General features: G+C 42.8%; 1 protein-coding gene across 1 annotated transcript in view; it reads right to left on the bottom strand.

Moving 5' to 3' along the window:
- Positions 1-22,764, bottom strand: part of LOC126095457 (lipase 3-like) — a 233,423-nt gene that overhangs the window by 35,557 nt on the left and 175,102 nt on the right. The window contains exon 5 of the mRNA XM_049910249.1: positions 21,607-21,738. Coding sequence (XP_049766206.1) covers positions 21,607-21,738 — 132 coding nt within the window. The remainder of the gene's footprint in view (positions 1-21,606; positions 21,739-22,764) is intronic.

Genomic DNA, 22,764 nt, shown 5'->3' with positions numbered 1-22,764 from the left:
CACTGTATGACAGAATGGCGATGTACTTCAAACATGGTGGATGTCTGGCACATAGCTCTACCCCTACTTTTTTTTCAGAATTTCGAGCATCTTGCAGCAATTTACACTGTCGAACGCTTTTTCCAGGTCGACAAACCTATGAAAATGCCTCGATTTTTCTTTAGTCTTGCTTCCACTATTAACCGCAACGTCAGAATTGCTTCTCTCGTGCCTTTACCTTTCCTAAACTCAAGCTGCTCGTCATCTAGCGCATCCTCAATTTTCTTTTCCATTCTTTCGTATATTATTCTTGTAAGCAACTTGGATGCATGAGCTGTCAAGCTGACTGTGCGATGATCCTCGCACTTGTCAGCTCTTGCCGTCTTCGGAATTGTGTGGATGATGCTTTTCCGAAAGTCAGATGGTATATCGCCAGACCCATACATTCTACAAACCAGCGTGAATAGTCGTTTTGCTGCCACTTCCCCCAATGATTGTAGAAGTTCTGGTGGATCTATCCCTTCTGCTTTAATTGATCTTAAGTCTTCCAAAGCTCTTTTAAATTCTAATACTGGATCCCCTGTCTCTTCTAAATCGACTCATGTTCTTCTTCTATCACATCAGACAAATCTTCCCCCTTATAGAGGCTTTCAATGTATTCTTTCCACCTATCCACTCTCTCCGCTGAATTTAACAGTGGACTTCCCGTTGCACTCTTAATGTTATCACCCTTGCTTTTAATGTCACCGAAGTTGTCTTGACTTTCCTGTATGCTGAGTCTGTCCTTCCGACAATCATTTCTTTTTCGAAGTCTTCCCATCTTTCATGCAGCCATTTCGTCTTAGCTTCTCAGCACTTCCTATTTATTTCATTCCGCAGCGTCTTGTATTTCTGTATTCCTGCGTTTCCCGGAACATTTTTGTACTTCTTCCTTTCAGCGATCAATTGAAGCATTTCTTCTGTTGCCCATTGTTTCTTTGCAGTTGCCTTCTTTGTACCCATGTTTTCCTTCACAACGTCTGTGACGGCCCTTTCTAGAATGTCCGTTCCTCTTCAACTGTAATGCCTACTGAGCTATTTCTTATTGCTGTATCTATCGCCTTAGAGAACTTCAACCGTAAGTCGTCATTCCCTAGTACTTCCGTATCCCACTTCTTTGCGTATTGATTCTTCCTGACTAATGTCTTAAACTTCGGACTACTCTTCATCACCACTATATTGTGATCTGAGTCTGTTTCTGCTCCTGAGTACACCTTACAATCCAGTATCTGATTTCGGAATCTCAGCCTGACCATAATGTAATCTAACTGAAATCTTCCTATATCTTCCAACCTTTTCCAAGAATACCTCCTCCTCTTGTGATTCTTGAACAGAGTATTCACTATTACTAGCTGAAACTTGTTATAGAACTCAATTAGTCTTTCTCGTCTCCCATTCCTTGTCCAAGCCCATATTCTCCTGTAACCTTTTCTTCTACTCCTTCCCCTACATTTCCATTCCAGTCCTCCATGACTATTAGATTTTCATATCCCTTTACATACTGTATTATCCTTTCAATATCCTCATACACTTTCTGTGTCTCTTCATCTTCAGCTTGCGACGTCGGCATTTATACCTGAACTATCGTCGATATTGGTTTGCTGTCGATTCTGAAAAGAACAACCCTGTCACTGAACTGTTCACAGTAACACACTCTCTGCTCTACCTTCCTATTCATAACGAATCCTACTTCCGTTATACCATTTTCTGCTGCTGTTGATATTACCCTACACGCATCTGACCAGAAATCCTTGACTTTTTTCTACTTCACTTCACTGACCCCTAATATATCTAAACTGAGCCTTTGCATTTCCCTTTTCAGATTTTCTAGCTTCCTTACCACGTTCAAGCTTCTGATATTCCACGCTCCGTCTCGTAGAACATTATCCTTTCGTTGATTATTCATTCTTTTTCTCATGGTAACCTCCCCCTTGGCAGTCCTTTTCGGAGATGGGGGACTATTCTGGAATCTTTTGCCAATGGAGGTATCATCATGACCACATGTCCTGTGGATACACGTTACGTGTCTTCTTCAATGCAGTGGTTTCCATTGCCTTCTGCATCCTCATGCCGTTGTCATTGCTGATTCTTGCGCCTTTAGGGGCAGTTTCCCACCCCTAGGACAAGAGAGTGCCCTGAACCTCTGTCCGCTCCTCCGTCCTCTTTGAGAAGGCCGTTGGCAGAATGAGGGTGACTTCTTATGCCGGAAGTCTTCGGTCGCCAACACTGATTTTTAATCAAAATTTAAGCAGCGGCGGGATTGGAACCCGGGAACGAAGACGTTTTGATTAAGACCACGGGTGCAATGAACCTACCGATAACAAACCTAGCAGGACACCTCTGTACTGCTTCGATGTCTTCTTTTAATCAGAACTGGTGAGGATCCCAATCACTCGAGCAGTACTCGTGAATGGGTCGTACTAGAATTCTGTACGCCATCCCCTTTACAGATGATCTACACTTTTACAAAATTCTCCCAATAAAATAAAGTCGATCATATGCCTTCGCCGCTACCAACCTGGCATGACAGTTTTATTTCATTTCGTTTTGCAACGTTACGCCTAGATATTTAGTTGATGTGATTGTGTTAAACACGACAGTTCTAATGCTGTATTCGAACGTCACAGGATTATTTTCGTTGCTCTTCTGCGTTAACAAACATTTTTCTGCATTTAGAGCAAGATGGCATTCATCACACCAACATCGGTCCCATGTTTTAGCTAAGTTGCGACATGAATTTCTTTTTTCCCATTTAGATTCAGAAATTTTCATTAGTTAGGCGATCTACCCGTCTAATCGTCAGCATCACATTTCAAGAGCTTCTGCTCTCTTCTTGTCCGTCCTGTTTACCGTAAAGTTTAATTTCCATACAAAGCAATGCTTTCATAAAAGACTTCCTAACACTTAAGTTTATATTAGATCTCAAATTTTTAGAAATGTTTTCTCCGTTTCGCCAGTCCATATTTTAGATATTCTCTGTTTCCGTCCTCGTCAGTTATTTGCTGGTCAATTAGGAGAACTCATGTATTACGTATTACTTTCAGCGTCTCATTTCATCAGCATTCGAGAAATCTCCATTACCTTGGCTTTACTTTTGCTGACGTTCAACAGGTGATCATTTTTAAGGACATAATATATGCCATTCAGCTGATCAATTAAATGCTTTGCCATCTCTAACAGGATAAATATGCCGTCGCCAGACATTAAAGTTTTTCTTTCTTCTATCTTGACTTTAATTTCTTATCCAAATTATTCCTTAGTTTTCTTCACTACATGCTCAGTTTATACACTATATAGGGTGCCCCGGGAGGAATGGTCAATATTCAGGCGTAGGGTTGGAATGAGGATTCGAAGCGAATGCATGCCATAAGAGCAATGAGTAAAACTTCTATACGGTGAGACAAATCTTTTCTACTGCAAGCTCTTTGCCTTCCATATTATGAGAGGTGACAGTATGGACCAAAACAAGACAAAAACCAGTAAACATGGTCTATAAGTGCATACCTTAAGAGCTATGATCAATTGTGTATATTCTTTATTTTACAGGCCCGTCTTGATCACAATTTTTTTTTCTTTACTGACAGGTTTCGGCTACTGCCATCTCCAGATCATAAAATATTCTGATGTGGTATCAACGTCAAACTAAAACATGTAGGTAGATAGCAAATAAAAAAAATATGATCACTGACTCATATTCAGACTTTATGTCTTCAATTGAAAAATTGTGAATATTCGCTACTGTGAAACTGAACAGGTACTCATAGCTCCAAAGATATGCACTTTGGAGTCTATGTTTACTAGACTTTTCTGCTTCTAATGATCGTTCCTATCATATCCCTAAATACTGACATCTTGTATTATACAGGGGATGGACAACAACCGTGTCTCAGTCCCTTTCTATTTTGTTTCTCTTTCACGGATTTCGGCTCTCAGAACTGCAGTCTGGGTTCTGCACAGTTTTTGATAATATTTCGATCCCTGTATTTTATACCTGCTATCATCAGAGACGTAAGGACTTCATATTTGGAGTTCCGATGTATCACCATGTGACTTCCCAATGTTGGGTGTCCCAAGTAGGTCGTTACGTGGAAAAACATTCAGTGACTCTTTCTTCTTGTGAAGGGAAGTAAAAGCTGCCTATTCAATGGAAAAATGCGCTGCCCTTGAATGGAACAGTACAGATAAATAACATATTTAAATCTTTATTAGTCGCCAGTAAATTTATAAAAAATACCCGTTGAAAATTTGAAAAAAAAATGGTTCAAATGGCTCTGGGCACTATGGGACTTAACATCGGAGGTCATCAGTCCCCTAGAACTTAGAACTACTTAAACCTAACTAACCTAAGGACGTAACACACATCCATGCCCGAGGCGGGATTCGAACCTGCGACTGTAGCGGTCGCGCGGTTCCGGACTAAAGCGCCTAGAACCGCACGGCCACCGCGGCCGGCCAAAATTATGGTGAACGTCAATTTACCGGATCGTCATAGTGAGACACACGGACGTGACCAAATAAACCACGTGTGGTTGTGTGGCATAAAGTCACGCAAATCAATTGGTCTAGTGCACGATTGCTGTACTGGTCACTAAATAAGAAGCCAGCAACTGATAAACCAGTGACTGTATTTGACTCTATTCGGGTTGAATACATCATCAGATTGTTATTGTCATGAATATCTTAGAGATTAGACGTATAAAGATAGTATATAACAAACAAAAGCTATCATGACAGTCATTGGTTTATCAACTGGTGGCTGCTTATTTAGTGACAAATACAGCAACTGTGCAGTACTCCAATTAACGTCTGGGAAAGCGAAGAATCGACTCTACGAAACTGCAATGCAAAAATAAAAATAGCTTTCATTAAGAGCAAATTACTTTGTATGCAAAAATATGTTTTTATGTTTCATCGTGATTTTCAGTACGTGCTGTTATGCAGGAATTGTTATCTCTGAATTCGCATACACAGACACATACAGACGCACATATTTTACGGAATTATATATTGTTTTTTTTTCTTCTCTCAGAGCACATTTCGCTGTTACATTCTTTTGCTTTCTTCCTTTTCAGTTGTGTGTTTCGTGCGGAATGAATGATGAGCGAGTGGCGCAAATCCCGCTAGAGTTCTGCGCTGGTATGTTTTTTTTTTATTTTCATTAATTTGTTTTGTATTGGTTTTTGGTTCTGCGCGCTTCGTGTATCCAGCAGAAGTCAGGTAGGTGCAGCTAAAGCACCCACCGGTGTTTGCGTAGACGCCATATTGTGCCCCGTTTACGACAATTAAACACTGACCACGAACAATGACCACCAAGACACAGTATATTTAAGTGTTGCCATTGGCTTTATTTGACCGAAACAATTGGTTACCAGAGTATTCCGCTTCTACAGGAAACAGTTCCTTAAGGCCAGGGCCTCATTCAAAATCGTCATAAATTCGATTTTTTCATGTTTATTGCATTTTCGAAAGGTATATGCATCTGGAATGTGGGGGCGAAAAGGTTTTTTAGTCGGTGCGTTACAAAAATTTCTACTGCCCGTTGTTTGAAGCACTATCATGGCCTCCGTGGGACGCTCTCAGCCGGAGACGCCCGGCTCAGGTAGAAAACTCGTCGTGTCGTGACGCACGTTCACAAAATGATGTACTATACTGCAGTATGCAGGCAAACATATTCGACAGAAAAACTAACGAATAATGTGTGCAGGCTGCCGAAAGCAGCATATCCAGCTTAGCCAGATCTGCTTTCCGCGCCAACAAGAACGAGGGAATTGCTCTCCACGAACAATTCGAGTTAGAAGAAGGGTCCCGGAATTGCAGACTACGCGTAAGTAAAGAAAACACATTCTTTTGGATAAATTTTGGTAAAAGTTGGTCTAAACGTAGTTTTTGGTCCGCCATATTGGTTTGCCATTTTGAATCTTGAAAATCTAATTTCAGATTTGTGTTCAGCAACATGTAGTTTTCACGCATATTGAACAAATAACACATACAAAAGTTTTCCTAAACTTTAAAAAGTTTGTCTCGAGAAACGATTTTTCAACACTGCGAGCAACAGTAAATAAAAACGGTTCAAACCTATTAACTTCTACCTTTGACCTCCGAAAACACTTTTTTGGGAGCTTATACCTTTAATACATTACTGGCCATTAAAATTGCTACACCAAGAAGAAATGCAGATGACAAACAGGTATTCATTCGACAAATATATTATACTAGAACTGACATGTGATTACAGTTTCACGCAATTTGGGTGCATAGATCCTGAGAAATCAGTACCAAGAACAACCACCTCTGGCCGTAATAACGGCCTTCATACGCCTGGGCATTGAGTCAAACAGAGCTTGGATGGCGTGGACAGGTACAGCTGCCCATGCAGCTTCAACACGATACCACAGTTCATCAAGAGCAGCGACTGGCATATTGTGACGAGCCAGTTGCTCGGCCACCATTGACCAGACGTTATCAATTGGTGAGAAATATGGAGAATGTGCTGGCCAGTGCAGCAGTCGAACATTTTCGTATCCAGTCCCGTACAGGACCTGCAACATGCTGTCGTGCATTATCCTGCTGAAATGTAGGGTTTCGCAGGGATCGAATGAAGGGTAGAGCCACGGGTCGTAACACATCTGAAATGTAATGTAACGTCCACTGTTCAAAGTGCTGTCAATGTGAACAAGAGGTGACCGAGATGTGTAACCAATGGCACCCCATACCATCACGCCGGATGATACGGCAGTATGGCGATGACGAATACACGCTTCCAATGTGCGTTCACCGCGATGTCGCCAAACACGGATGCGACCATCATGATACTGTAAACAGAAGCTGGATTCATCCGAAAAAATGACGTTTTGCCATTCGTGCACCCAGGATCGTCGTTGAGTACACCATCGCTGGCGCTCCTGTCTGTGATGCAGCGTCCGAGCTGATAGTCCATGCTGCTGCAAACGTTGTCGAACTGTTCGCGCAGATGGTTGTTGTCTTGCAAACGTCCCCATCTGTTGACTCAGGGATCGAGACGTGGCTGCACGATCCGCTACAGCGATGCGGATAAGATGCCTGTCATCTCGACTGCTAGTGATACGATGCCGTTGGGATCCAGCACGACGTTCCGTATTACCCTCCTGACTCCACCGATTCCATATTCTACTAACAGTCATTGGACCTCGACCAACGCGAGCAGCAATGTCGCGATACGAAAACCGCAATCGTGATAGGCTACAATACGACTTTTATCAAAGTCGGAAACGTGATGGTACGCATTTCTCCTCCTTACACGAGGCATCACAACAACGTTTCACCAGGCAACGCCGGTCAACTGCTGTTTTTGGATGAGAAATCGGTTGGAAACTTTCCTCATGCCAACACGTTGTAGGTGTCGCCACCGGCGCGAACCTTGTGTGAATGCCTTGAAAAGCTAATCATTTGCATATCACAGCATCTTCTTCCTGTCGGTTAAATTTCGCGTCTGTGGCACATCTTCGTGGTGTAGCAATTTTAATGGCCAGTAGTGTACGTGGCATTTGTTGATATTAACTATTAGACCATGTCGTTACATTTAATGATATTTCATTGTGGTTAGGTATAAGGTCCCATTAATTTAATGTAGTACTGACTATTGTTATCCAATTTTGATTTAAGTAACTTCTGCGGGGCTACACTGCATGCGGTATGCTTACTTCAGACTCGCAGGCCCTTGATCAGAACACAAATACGGCAACCATTTTGATTTTTTTTATTGAATATCTAAAATAAATTCGAAGTATGATCAATCATAATCTCGGAACAGATCCTTTGTATGTCTTTCATTGTCTCAATAAAATTTCCAAATTTTGTTCTTTTGAGTGACAATCTAACTTTAATCACTTTACTATAGTTTTGAAACAAATTTAAAATTTGTAAGCAGGATGACGCCATGCCCAATAACCCGCTTTCGTAGCCAAGGTTACTAATGCATCCTGTGCGGTGGCGCTCGATCCGGAGGTAAGCCTGTTCGAATCCTGACGCGGAAGAAATTTTCGCCGGCAGTATTTGGGCGGCAAGCGGAGGAAGGGAGTGTGCCGGTTGGCACGTCCTTGCCTATCCATAGGTTTCTGGCAGTCCACAGGCTGCGTGTTGTGCATGGCCGCGAGGACGGTGGTGGCACCCAAGACTGTTGTAACGTGGGGGACCGCGGTGCGACAATAAGTAAGTGCGGGCTGCGCGTGGGACAGGACGTAACGGAACGTATGTGTAACAACTGCGACTACGGCTGTCGGTGTTCTGTGATTGATGTGGAAATGTGCAGTGATTACTGAGGTTAAGTCTGTGGAGACTTTGGGCCACTGCCTTCGGAGATGAACGAGGCCCACATAGCATTGACATGATGGTATGTTGCTTTTCATGCAACGTGGTAGATGGGAGCAGTTACCTGTTCTGTAGTACGGATGGGCCGAGTCGGAGAAGTTATGTGGGAGGCTATCTGAGTAATTACGTATGGAAGGGAATTTGCTGCTCTCAACTGACATTATTCATTGCTTGTTGTCACTGTGTTTTACTGCAAACTCATGGACGGTTTAGCTTGTCTTCACCTTGTAGCCCCCTACTCATGTAACGGAACAGACGTGGTTCAAGTGGCTCTGAGCACTATGGGACTTAACTTCTGAGGTCATCAGTCCCCTAGAACTTAGAACTACTTAAACCTAACTAACCTAAGGACATCACAAACATCCATGCCCGAGGCAGGATTCGAAACCTGCGACCGTAGCGGTCTCGCGGTTCCAGACTGTAGCGCCTAGAACCGGGCGGCCACTACGGCAGGCCGGAACAGACGTTATTGCTCATTGTTTGCGTATCGGGTTGGTGCGTATGCCGTCGTGCGACTGTAAAGACCATAGTACGGTGATGTGGAGACTGGGCTACGACGATTTTTTGGTATCAAATCATTTTCACGTAACTGTGGAGTACTAACAGTGTCATCGGAGCTCACGTGAATTTTTCTGCATCTTTCTAGGCATCAGCAACTGTATCGCTTAATGCCTCCGTTTCAGATGAATCTTAGGTATGGTAACTACCTGTTATCTGTGTGGACAGTAAACAGAAAGGCCCGAACAAGTAACGGCGGTTAGATGATTGGAAATGTACCTTGCTGATGACAAAACATGCATGTGTATGAGCCACTTCCCCGATGTTTGCTAGTTGTATAAATGTTTGTTTTGTATCTTGATGATCCTAATATCCTATATTAATGTGCTTTAAATATATTAATGAATGAATTAGATTGTAGTTTTAGATTCTAGTAATGCTATTGTTGGCTTCAAATTTTAGTAATGCTCTTACTAATATTAGTGAAAATCTTCAAATAAGAGTGCAGGGGGCCCTCTGTAGAAAATTGTGATATAGAGATGTGTGGATATAGAACGACTGGGTGTACGTGGAAGGTTCACACTAAAATCTGTGTTGCAGTAATTCTGAGCTAAGCTCGTTTTGGAGCCATATACGTCCCTTTAGTATTACAGGTTTGTACGAGGTGCATTCAAGTTCTAAGGCCTCCGATTTTTTTTCTAATTAACTACTCACCCGAAATCGATGAAACTGGCGTTACTTCTCGACGTAATCGCCCTGCAGACGTACACATTTTTCACAACGCTGACGCCATGATTCCATGGGAGCGGCGAAGGCTTCTTTAGGAGTCTGTTTTGACCACTGGAAAATCGCTGAGGTAATAGCAGCACGGCTGGTGAATGTGCGCCACAGAGTGTGTCTTTCATTGTTGGAAAAAGCCAAAAGTCACTAGGAGCCAGGTCAGGTGAGTAGGGAGCATGAGGAATCACTTCAAAGTTGTTATCACGAAGAAACTCTTGCGTAACGTTAGCTCGATGTGCGGGTGCGTTGTCTTGGTGAAACAGCACATGCACAGCCCTTCCCGGATGTTTTTGTTGCAGTGCAGGAAGGAATTTGTTCTTCAAAACATTTTCGTAGGATGCACCTGTTACCGTAGTGCCCTTTGGAACGCAATGGGTAAGGATTACGCCCTCGCTGTCCCAGAACATGGACACCATCATTTTATCAGCACTGGCGGTTACCCGAAATTTTTTTGGTGGCGGTGAATCTGAGTGCTTCCATTGAGCTGACTGGCGCTTAGTTTCTGGATTGAAAAATGGCATCCACGTCTCATCCATTGTCACAACCGACGAAAAGAAAGTCCCATTCATGCTGTCGTTGCACGTAAACATTGCTTGGCAACATGCCACACGGGCAGCCATGTGGTCGTCTGTCAGCATTCGTGGCACCCACTTAGATGACACTTTTCGCATTTTCAGGTCGTCAAGCAGGATTGTGTGCACAGAACCCACAGAAATGCCAACTCTGGAGGCGATCTGTTCAACAGTCATTCGGCGATCCCCCAAAACAATTCTCTCCACTTTCTCGATCATGTCGTCAGACCGGCTTGTGCGAGCCCAAGGTTGTTTCGGTTTATGTCACACGATGTTCTGCCTTCATTAAACTGTTGCACCCACGAACGCACTTTCAACACATCCATAACTCCATCACCACATGTCTCCTTCAACTGTCGATGAATTTCAATTGGTTTCACACCACGCAAATTCAGAAAACGAATGATTGCACACTGTTCAAGTAAGGAAAACGTCGCAATTTTAAGTATTTAAAACAGTTCTCATTCTCGCCGCTGGCGGTAAAATTCCATCTGCCGTACGGTGCTGCCATCTCTGGGACGTATTGACAATTAACGCGGCCTCATTTTAAAACAATGCGCATATTTCTATCTCTTTCCAGTCCAGAGAAAAAAAAAATCGGAGGCCTTAGAACTTGAATGCACCTCGTATTATCACTGCAAAATATTGGATAACTTGTATGTCTAGAAATAAGTGTTAGGAAAACCGTGAGCTGTTGCTTTCGAATTTAAGAGAAAATGAAGCACAATGAACTTTGTTCATTCTGTAAACGGCTTATTGCTCGTAAGCTGTTCCTGCTCCGGAACCTAATCGTATTATCTTTTCTGTGACGGTTTTGTTATGAAGGTTTTGGTTAAGTGCTAGATAAATGTGATATTAATGTTTTAATAAACGTCGCCCTATACTCATTTTCCGAGTTTAATCTGAGTAGTGGACGTCCCACGACACAGGTGTTTCACCAGACTCCAAGTCAATGTCCTAGATTAACTTCCATACTTCTCCACAGTGTCCCATGAATGGATGGCATTTGACATTGTGGATGGTGATTCGCATTTGACATTCTGGATGGGGACGCTGAGCCCGTCGCTACCCTTGGTGCTATACAAAAGGATTGGGATTTCACCCTCTCCCTTCGCCTGCAACTCGTGGTATATTGGCTAGCGTTACTGCCTTGGATCATGGGGTCCCGGGTTCGATTTCCGACCGAGTTGGGAATTTTCTCTGCCCAGGGACTGCGTGCTTGTGTTGCCCTTATCATTTCATCCTCATCATCTTCATCATTTGTGACAGCGTCTAGATTGGATTGAGGAAAAAATGTACTGAGTAAGAACTGGGAGTTTGTACCGGCGCTGATGACCGCGCAGTTTAGCGCCCCACAAATCAAACATCAACAACCCTCTCCCTTCTGTCAACATCATCATCATCAGCAGCAGCAGCATCATCATCCAACACAAACATGAAACAACACTAAACACACACATAGAATTTTAGAACATGTATTTGCTCGCGTATCATGTCGTTTTTGGAAACCCAGAATCTACTCTGTAGGAATCAACATGGATTCCGGAAACAGCGATCGTGTGAGACCCAACTCGCTTTATTTGTTCATGAGACCCAGAAAATATTAGATACAGGCTCCCAGGTAGATACTATTTTCTTTGACTTCCGGAAGGCATTCGATACAATTCCGCACTGTAGCCTGATAAACAAAGTAAGAGCCTACGGAATATCAGACCAGCTGTGTGGCTGGATTGAAGAGTTTTTAGCAAACAGAACACAGCATGTTGTTATCAATGGAGAGACTACAGAGGTTAAGGTAACCTCTGGCGTGCCACATGGGAGTGTTATGGGACCATTGCTTTTCACAATATATATATAAATGACCTAGTAGATAGTGTCGGAAGTTACATGCCGCTTTTCGCGGATGATGCTGTAGTATACAGAGAAGTTGCAGCATTAGAAAATTGTAGCGCAATGCAGGAAGATCTGCAGCGGATAGGCACTTGGTGCAGGGAGTGGCAACTGACCCTTAACATAGATAAATGTAATGCATTGCGAATACATAGAAAGAAGGATCCTTTATTATATGATTATATGATAGCGGAACAAACACTGGTAGCAGTTACTTCTGTAAAATATCTGGGAGTATGCGTGCGGAACGATTTGAAGTGGAATGATCACATAAAATTAATTGTTGGTAAGGCGGGTACCAGGTTGAGATTCATTGGGAGAGTCCTTAGAAAATGTAGTCCATCAACAAGGGAGGTGGCTTGAAAAACACTAGTTCGACCTATACTTGAGTATTGCTCATCAGTGTGGGATCCGTACCAGATCGGGTTGACGGAGGAGATAGAGAAGATCCAAAGAAGAGCGGCGCGTTTCGTCACAGGGTTATTTGGTAACCGTGATAGCTTTACGGAGATGTTTAACAAACTCAAGTGGTAGACTCTGCAAGAGAGGCGCTCTGCATCGCGGTGTAGCTTGCTCGCCAGGTTTCGAGAGGGTGCGTTTCTGGATGAGGTATCGAATATATTGCTTCCCCCTACTTATACCTCCCGAGGAGATCACGAATGTAAAATTAGAGAGATTCGAGCGCGCACGGAGGCTTTCAGACAGTCGTTCTTCCCGCAAACCATACGCGACTAGAACAGAAAAGGGAGGTAATGACAGTGGCACGTAAAGTGCCCTCCGCCACACACCGTTGGGTGGCTTGTGGAGTATAAATGTAGATGTAGATGTAGATGTAGATCCCTTACACTCAATTACACTCAACAAATACATAAAAGACGCAACTTTCATACATCCCCAAGGGCGCGCACACCTGGGGGAAGGGGGTTGGGGGGAGGGGCACCCTGCACCCTCTCCCCCCTCGAGCTCTCAGGATGTTATTTTTTCGAGAAAACGATTGAAAATTTGGCATTACGCAGGTATGTAACAAGACCTTCTTATTGGCTAGTTACTAGTCGCCATGCGTCTACCAAAATATTAAAAATACTCTGTGCCCCACATCTTGCCCCCTCCCCTACAAATTAGTAGAAACTATTACATGGACGCTCATGTACGTTCCCAAGGAAGAAACCCCTTTCGAAATACAGTGAATAAAATTGTAATTTCAAAATTGCTGCGGCTTAGGTGGTCACATGTTGACGTATACGGCAGATTCCCTCAAGGACCCTGTGGAAGCATGCCAGGGAGGCCGTACTTGATACTTCCTGTTCTGGCGTGATTTGAAAATTTGTGCAGCTATTGTAATATTAGTAACTTTCCCTTCACAAGCATTAATATACGCTCAATAGTACACGCCCAATGGCCTAAAGTTATCGAACAATTGTAAAATAAAAGAAATGAACCATCGCATAACAACGACAGAATCTATTATTTTTTATCTTTGCCGTTCTTGCGCGGTGCCTGTAAATCTCTATGTACATTATTGATTAATGATATAAAAAAAGAATTATGTTGTTTCAAGACAAATGAGGCATTGGGTGCCTCACCTTTTACTGTTGTATTCCATGAAAGGCGGACGCGGACTTGCTGCGTTCCACATCGGTGTTTTATATTTGATGTGAAAATATCCAGTAAATAAGCTAATTGTTATCTTTACAATCAGAAAACATGTAGTTTCTTGTAACTGATTACGAACAGACAGCATCAAGAGGCCATTTTGACTATTATGTATAAAGTATTTAACCACAATGGTCATCTATTGTAATTTAATATGAAAAGGTACGTAGCATTAAAAAAACGTGTGTTAAAGATAAGTGCGCTTATTTTAGTAAATTAACCTTGATGATTTCCATCTCCTCATTTACTAGAATGATAATTATTTTGTGTTAGTTCATCACCAGAAATTACGATCACGATGATGGGCCGATCGCAGCATGAGGCAGAAGGAACATTATCGTTTTCCTATTATTTCTGAATCAACTCTTTTTTTTCAATTATGTAGTGTTGCATTTCTTTTAAAGTCTATAAATCTTCTGGTCCCTTAGTGTTGTTCCGGGTATGACTACATCGCGACTGTAAAAATGCACAGAAATGATAATGTTTCTTCCGAATGATCTCAAATAAATCAATCTGCTGCTCTTATTCAGGTATTCAATGCTCAACGTATGTTATTATAATAGTGTAATCAATCCCTGATTCTGTAGCCAAGTGTCCCACCAAAATATTAACATTTTCGACATTTTTCAAATAAATATAAAATAAAAATTCTTTTTCTTCCCCCCCCCCCCCCCCCCCCCCCCAAGAGCAACGCTACACTATCGATCCCTGTTTGTGAGTTTTCGATACACGCTGTGGTACAGGCTCACATCATTTCTTGCTTGTAGCCGGGACATCTAGAAAGGGTATCAGTTGAACCTTATGTACCTTCACAGTAGACGCTGTTAACAAGGGCCGAACCACAGCGGTAATAACTAGGAAACGAGCTCAGAAGTCGACGGGACGAGTACATACACAGAAGTTGGGCAAAAATACGAAGACACTGCGAGAATTACACGCTTGAACATAAATGCTGATGCTAGCCAAACCTGCAACTTACACTGTTGTATCCGACCACGAACGACACCTGTGCAATGTCCTCAGTACGTTGCAAGTACCTGTCGTGACCAGGACAGTGTTCTGTGTAGCTGGTAGTCCATTATGTCGGAGCTAGGTCAATCCGAACGTGGGCAAATTGTTGGTGCTCGTATGGTGTGTGCTTCCGTAATTAAGTTAGAGCAGCAATGTCGCGATACGATAAACAGCAATCGCGATAGGCTACAATCCAACCTTTATCAAAGTCGGTACGCATTTCTCCTCCTTACACGAGGCATCACAATGTTTCACCAGGCAACGCCGGTCAACTGCTGTTCGTGTATGAGAAATCGGTTGGAAACTTTTCTCATGTCAGCACGTTGTAGGTGTCGCCACCGGTGTCAACCTCTTGTGAATGCTCTGAAAAGCTAGTCATTTGCATATCACAGCATCTCTTTCCTGTCGGTTAAATTTCGCGTCGGTAGCACATCATCTTCGTGGTGCAGCAATTGTAATGGCCAGTAGTGTACAAAATTTTTAGGTGTGCCGCAACCACAGAATTTTTAGTTTGATAAAAACAAAATAAAATAAATATTTCTCACTTGCTTTTATCAAAAGGTAATGAACTATTAAAACACTGGGATGGAAGTTGAAATTTCAGATCGCTAAAACATGTCTGTTTGTTTCAGACATCTTTGTTCAAAGACAACCAAGCAACACACTCCCCCGTTCCTTGCCTTTCTCTGGCCGAGTCAGAGGCACTCCCCAGGATAACAGTCGCACTTTGCCGTGAATAGAATCCGGTCTTTTCGGCTTGCCTTACAAGTGACATGCTACAACACGCTCAGTACATTGGACAATAACAAAATAATCCGAGATACAAGGAGGCCGATTGTTACAGACTACCTCTTGTTCAGATGCAGCGTCGACACAAGTTTTAAGAAGCAATGTCATTGGCTACAACATTGGCAAACAAATGCGACATTCTAATGGCTGTTTCCACATCATTGTGGCGAAGTAAAAGAGCAAATTTGTTGGTATACACAATGTTAACCATTTTTTCAAAAATATTTTCCCCGAGTTTAGAAATTCTTCTTCCGACGAAGAGATTCACAATGCAGTAGTAATTCTTCAAAATGAATATGAGGAGGATTTATCTAGAAAATTCTCCAGCCCAAAAAAGGTCTGAAAAAAGAAATAGCCTCATTAACCTCGGTAACTGATTAACAAAACTATTAGTAAAAGTGAATTCATTCATAGCTGTAGCGTCCCAGACTAAAATTTCGCCTGTTTTTAACTACCCCTGCTACTGTTTCTTCGACTGAACGCTTATTTTTGAAGTCCATACTCTATTTGTGGAATTCTGTGACGCAAGGCAGAGTTAGCGAACTCAGCCTCCACAGTATCCAAAGTGACACTAGTGAAACAATCAATACCTTCCATCACAGAAGGTACACTGGATTATCCAGTTTTACTGGAGGTCAAGGTGAGTACAGTGAGATTTTATAAGTACTAATTAATGAAATAACAGATAGAATGATAGGTCTATGCTTATTGATATTGACTGTCACTCACTATAATGTGTTTCATTTTTAATAACGTTTATCGGTATTAATAATTTTTGTTTAATACTTTGAATATAGTAAACGAATGGTCTCTTTGTTTATATTACATGGGATTTTACAACACGCCCATTAAATTTCTGTTTCTACCTGCTGTAATGTAAGTTACGTTAGTTAATGGTAGGTTACATATATTATGTTAGGGGTCAGGATTTTCATATTTGCAGGAGGGCCCATATCGCGCACGTTAGGTCTCTCGGTCTGTGGGTTCGTCCACATCTGAACTCGAGTTTGCTATTAAATCAGCTGTATTACCAACTGAGCTAGGGCAGTCTCAGTGTATGCCTATAGCACCGGTATACTTTACGTCATGGCAAAAAATGGTTCAAATGGCTCTGAGCACTATGGGACTCAACATCTTAGGTCATAAGTCCCCTAGAACTTAGAACTACTTAAACCTAACTAACCTAAGGACATCACACACACCCAAGCCCGAGGCAGGATTCGAACCTGCGACCGTAGCAGTCCCGCGGTTCCGGACTGCAGCGCCAGAACCGCTAGACCACCGCGGCCGGCACGTCATGGCAGCACTGATCTTTATGACACAGGCAATGATCATAAAGATTATAAATGATAATCATTTTAAAAAATATGGAGAGTCCCACACTACATCCCGCCATTATAAAAATAAAATGGAAGTGCCGTGTGGCTAGGGCCTCCCGTCGGGTAGACCGTTCGCCTGGTGCAAGTCTTTCGAGTTGACGCCACTTCGGCGACTTGCGTGTCGATGGGGATGAAATGATGATGAAAGACACACAACACACAGTCATCACGAGGCAGAGAAAATCCCTGGCCCCGCCGGGAATCGAACCCGGGAAACCGTGCGCGGGAAGCGAGAACGCTACCGCAAGACCACGAGCTGCGGACATCCCGCCAATTGATATTGCACCAACAGAAATTTTGGAAAGTTGGTACCCTCCCCGTGCTTACTCAGCATAGTCGCATCACTCTAAAGGATTATGGGACAATTTTGGCTGATCAGGGCCATTCCATGACTGAATGTTTGTTCGTCATTGGTGAAGCTGTGTTCCAAGGCGACAGGGCCCCGCTTCACACAACTCGCATCGTCCGGGACTGGTTGTGTTAGCACGAGGGTGAATTATCGCACCTCCTCTGTCCACCACAGTCATCAGACCTCAGAATTATTGAGCCTTTGTGCTTTATCGTCTACGGTGCGTCACTGATAGACACCTCCATCATCGTTACCTGAAATGTCCATTATTTTGTAGGAAGAGTGGTTTAATATTCCCTTGAAATCCATAAAGGACCTGTATTTATCCATTCCGAGACGACTTGATATTTTGAAAGCCAAGGGGTTTCCTACAGCGTATTAGTCGTGGTACTGTGTTGTGTTTTTCGTGTTACCATATTTTTTTCCAATCCCTGTTTGTAATCTCCGCCACCAACGATGAAGGCTTATTCTTCGTCAATGCCAGCTTTCGAAGCGCCAGGAAAATCCTCCAACAAACGTCAGCCCAAGATTCCAAGACAAAAAAACCAACAAAATATTATTTATTCCTCCTGTTATTACGTCATCATATTCGCAGTAAGAGTTACTCCAGCGAAGACGTTGAAAGAGTCATACATGATGCAGCTTCATACTTGTTGAAATTGTTAAATTATTAGTTGATTTTTACCATATAGTTATCGACAGTACAGTCGTTATTACTCTTCGCTATGTGATATTCGCCTTCCGTTCGTCATCTTATTTTTCTATAGTGAGTGATTCTAGAGTGATCTTAACCCTTTCCTGTCTGGACGTCTGTGTATCTCTGCCGTTACAGACAAAACTCTTTGGCTGTGTCAGTTCAATAATTTGCTCACACACACACACACACACACACACACAGAGAGAGAGAGAGAGAGAGAGAGAGAGAGAGAGAGTGTACAGGCTCTGTTGACGTGAAAGAACACCAATAATTGTTATCAGGAGCGGTTGCAACGCGGAGGGGGTTGACGGGGGGGGGGGAGTTATGGGGGCTATAGCCTCCCTCCCCCCTCCAATGCAGTATCTTATTACACAGGATAAAATGACTTCGAAATCAGTGAATATATTACTTCAGCAAAATCAATAATTTTTTTTATAATTATGTAGCAATATAGGTTGCAATGTATTTCAAACACATTTTAACAAAAGAATGAAAGCGGCAAATAGCTTACTATCAAACCAATAAATATAATTTAACTTAAAATGGGCGTCTTATTATTTATTAATATACATTGGATGTATGTTAATGTACCACTTACAATAATCAAGAAAGCTAAGTATGCCGGGTATGTCTACCAACACTTAAATTGCTGACCTCAGACAAAAACTTCGAAATCGCCGGACATCTGGGTCAAATCGTATTATTTTCCCTGGTACACACGTTCTGTAGACGCGTTGCAGTGCTGACAACGCCAGCGGGCGCGCCCCACCTACCGACCAGTAGATATAAGCTGTACATGAGAATAACAGGAATTTGTGAAAGCGCCTTATAGAGACGTTCATGTTGAAACGTAATACGCGTTTGCAGTAAGGAAGATGAACGTAAATTAAGTCCGTTTTAATACAGCTCAATGAGTAGAAGGCAAATGACATGTAAACTATCCAGTTGTCTGGCAGCGGGGCGAGTCGCGGTGCATACGATCGCCGACGGTTGGCGGCTTCTCATAGTCTTAATAAAGAAGTACGGAAAATACAGGGTGTTCCAAAGCGATCTTTACAACTTTGATCATAGATATTTCAGAAACCTGTTAAAAAGTGATGGTTTATTTATATATACATAAATTTACAGCACAGCATCTGATATTAAAGTTTAAAAACCAACCAAAAATTAATAACCGAAAAGGCTGAAAGTGAATGTAAATAAAATAACTCAAACGCGGAAACTGAGTGTAAACATTCATATAACGGCTGCAACCGAGTGAAGAAACCGACTATACGGAAAAACAATCGACTGACCAATCGAGAGTTAAAAACAGTCGGTTGTCCCCCCACTACTTCCAACTCTTCTACGTGCTGTCAGCGAACACTTCTCTTCCGCTTACGATTTTTGACATTATTGAAGTGTGTAAATGAGTAATGTGACCGAATCACGCGTCGTGAAGTTTCAATTTTTTCTGAAATAATAGTGTGTTAGTGATTGAAGTGAGTGATGGAAGACGCAAGCTAACAGATTATTTTGGAAAAAGTGAGCGTAGGGCCAAAAACCCTCGTAAGGAATCTGATATTGCTTGCGCTACAGAATTGCAACCGTCACAGGCTTTTGCATCTACAGTCTACAATTTCGACAACACAAAACAATTGGTAAGGGTCATATCTTCTTATTTTTAAAAAATACTACCTTCATGTTATTGAGATATTTTATTAGTAGTCGTTAGTTTGATTAAGTGAGATTAGCGATTTATGTTTAATCCATAACTAATGGTAAGAATATGACTGGTTGAAAAAATTAAAAGTGAGGTCATTTTTTAAAGACGTCATGCATGTATGAGGTAAAATATTTTTTGCTCAAAGCAGCATTGTTTAATTAATTTGTACCGAAAAATAACACTTTATTGTTGTATTTTTTTACTGAAACTGCCCATACGTATTTTTAGTATTAATAATACCAAAAAAATTATTCAAAGCTTCCTTTCTCAACAGTATCTACTAACTTTCAATAATAGTCTATAAACATGTGAAAACATTTCTGAAGTTTCTAAAAGCTTTTCAGATTACCAGAAGAAAGCTTATAGGCCTGCAGTAAATAAAGTGATGCGGAATCTTTACTGGTTTTGCTGTTATTAATCTGATTGCGACCGACTGACGGCACAGGGCGGAACCAACCAACGATCTTCATTGACATACATCGCTAATGCCGTGTTAAATTTTGAAGCCTTACTATAGGAACATTTGTAAATAAAGGCCACTAAATTAAGAGAAACTTAGATTTTACATATCTTTGGACTCGTAAATACCGTTTACGGGTCGGTTTCACAAACAGAGTTACCGAGTGTAAACTGTATCTCGATAGTCCGATTCCCTAGCCCTGAATTTGTAGAAGTCGGGAGACTTCGTCCAGTAGCCACTTGTTCCAGGCTGCCGGGAACATTAGGTAGCTAAAACACTGTCTCAAGTAGCCATTGTTGTCTGATTTCTTATTCTTTACTGCTTCACTGTTCTGTGTCTTTTTTCCTTGTCGTCACTGTACGGAATTGCAGCAGTTAGTACCTTCATTAAACATGTCAATAGATAAGACCATTTCAATTCTGTTTACCAAGGGCGCCCATACGAATGTTTGTAGGGGGAAACACGTATGTTTTTGGGGGTGTCCGGATACTTTTAATCACATAGTGTATGTAACTATTCGCCCAGCGACTTCTGTAGCAGACGTGACAGTCACAGTTTATTGTGATAATGCTGCATCAGATTTCCTTGTGAAGTGTTTTGAGTGAGCAGGTACAAAAATTTATGAAGTCACACCGTTTTACTCAAACGAAATGAGCGATATTGGTCTTACACATAGTCAGCATTTTGTTTTTAAGCTTAAATATATAATTTCCGACACAAAAGACAGGCAAACTGTCTTCGGAACGATTATAATTTCCGAAAGCAACCGCTCTCTTCCCTAGCGACTTAGCACTGTGTCGTTTGCTCTAGCTCCAATATGGCGGCTCCATAAGTAACACACCGAGCGTGGTGGCGCAGTGGTTAGCACACTGGACTCGCATTCGGGAGGACGACGGTTCAATCCCGCGTCCGGCCATCCTGATATAGGTTTTCCGTGATTTCCCTAAATCGCTCCAGGTAAATGCCAGGATGGTTCCTTTGAAAGGGCACGGCCGACTTCCTCCCCCTTCCTTCCCTAATCCGATGAGACCGATGACCATGCTGTTTGGTCTCTTCCCCCAAACAACCCAACCCAACCATAAGGAACACTTGTGTCCAAACCTTCCCCATATAGACCTTGATAGGGCTACGTATAGCGCCGCCACCTATCGGAACTTCATGAAACCATAGGGACTGACGCGGAAATATCACATTATGTTCGACTACCAAATAGGCATTTTTTTAGCCGAAACTGGCCGAGAAAAAATGTGGTACATTTGTTATTGGGTGCTGCCAGTGCCTCCAGTTGGTGACATTTGGAACTTATTCTGAAGTTCTGCATCCAAAGCTTACGGGGTTTTAAATGAAGGTATCTGCTGCTGTAAACTACTGTGTTTCACATCGTCGCAGGAATATCGCACTGAAATTAGTGAGGCGCATGAGAAATAGTAGATGAGAGAGTCATTTGTTTGGCACTCACGTGATCGTCCTCGAGGTCGCTGAAGCCGGCCAGCACGGAGTAGGCGACGACGGCGGGCAGCAGCGTGGCCGGGTGGTTCACCGGCAGGCTGAGCGGCGGCGTGCGCCCTTTGAGCAGCGCCCTCGACGCCGCCTGCCGCACGCCCAACACATACAGTCACTGAAATCAACTTAACACAAAAATTTAAAATTAATTTAAAAGAGCATCCGCATTCGACAGGTTAATCCAACAAAGTGGAGTACTTCTCCTCCGACCTCAGAGCTGCCTATGTGTGGCCCAATACCCCAATCACGGACGCAACCAGAAAGCACGCACTCTTCAGGCGGTTTAAAAAAAAGAACAATGACGCGACAGTGCCACGACTGGCCCATGATTATACGAGGGCTATGCCGAAAGTTTTTAGCAGCCCGTAAACCGTTAAGGCGGAGGACAATGGGGTTATTTTCATCCAAAAGAGCGATGTTTTTCGACCTTGGGACGTGCGCGCGCAGCCGCTGGCTAGCGGTGATCCCCCCCACAGCGCGGTAAGAAAGCACAGGCAGTGCTGAGTCAGAGACGGTGCAGGATGGAGCTGTCGCGCCGCGATTTCGCGCCATGATTTAAAAAGGGTTCAAGTGCCGAAGAATGCCATTCTTCTTTGCTGCGTGTTTTTGATGAAGCTTGCCCTTCTAGGGCCACAGTTGGAAATTGGTTTCGCGAGTTTTCGAGGGGTCAGCCGTCAATTGAAGATGAACCTCGTCCCGATCGGCCAGCAACAGCTGTGACTCCTGAAAACATTGATGCTATGAGGAAAATGATCAAAGAAGATCCACATCTTACATTTTGCGACATTGAAGGGACCCTAAATATTGGATCAACAGCAGCACAGACCACCGTTCATCGTCACTTAGGCCTTACTAAGAGATGTGCCCGTTGGTTGCCACATTCCCTAACAGAAAGCCAAAAGGAGGCGAGAGTGGACTGGTGTCGTTTCATGCTCGAAAAATTCAGTGGCGGGAAGTTCAAATGGCTCTGAGCACTATGGGACTTAACTACTGAGGTCATCAGTCCCCTAGAACTTAGAACTACTTAAACCTAACATAAGGACATCACACACATCCATGCCCGAGGCAGGATTCGAACCTGCGACCGTAGCGGTCACGCGGTTCCAAACTGACG

The sequence above is a fragment of the Schistocerca cancellata genome, chromosome 8 (assembly GCF_023864275.1).
Source record: "Schistocerca cancellata isolate TAMUIC-IGC-003103 chromosome 8, iqSchCanc2.1, whole genome shotgun sequence".
Classification (NCBI taxonomy): domain Eukaryota; kingdom Metazoa; phylum Arthropoda; class Insecta; order Orthoptera; family Acrididae; genus Schistocerca; species Schistocerca cancellata.
This window is presented reverse-complemented; position numbering and strand designations above follow the sequence as displayed.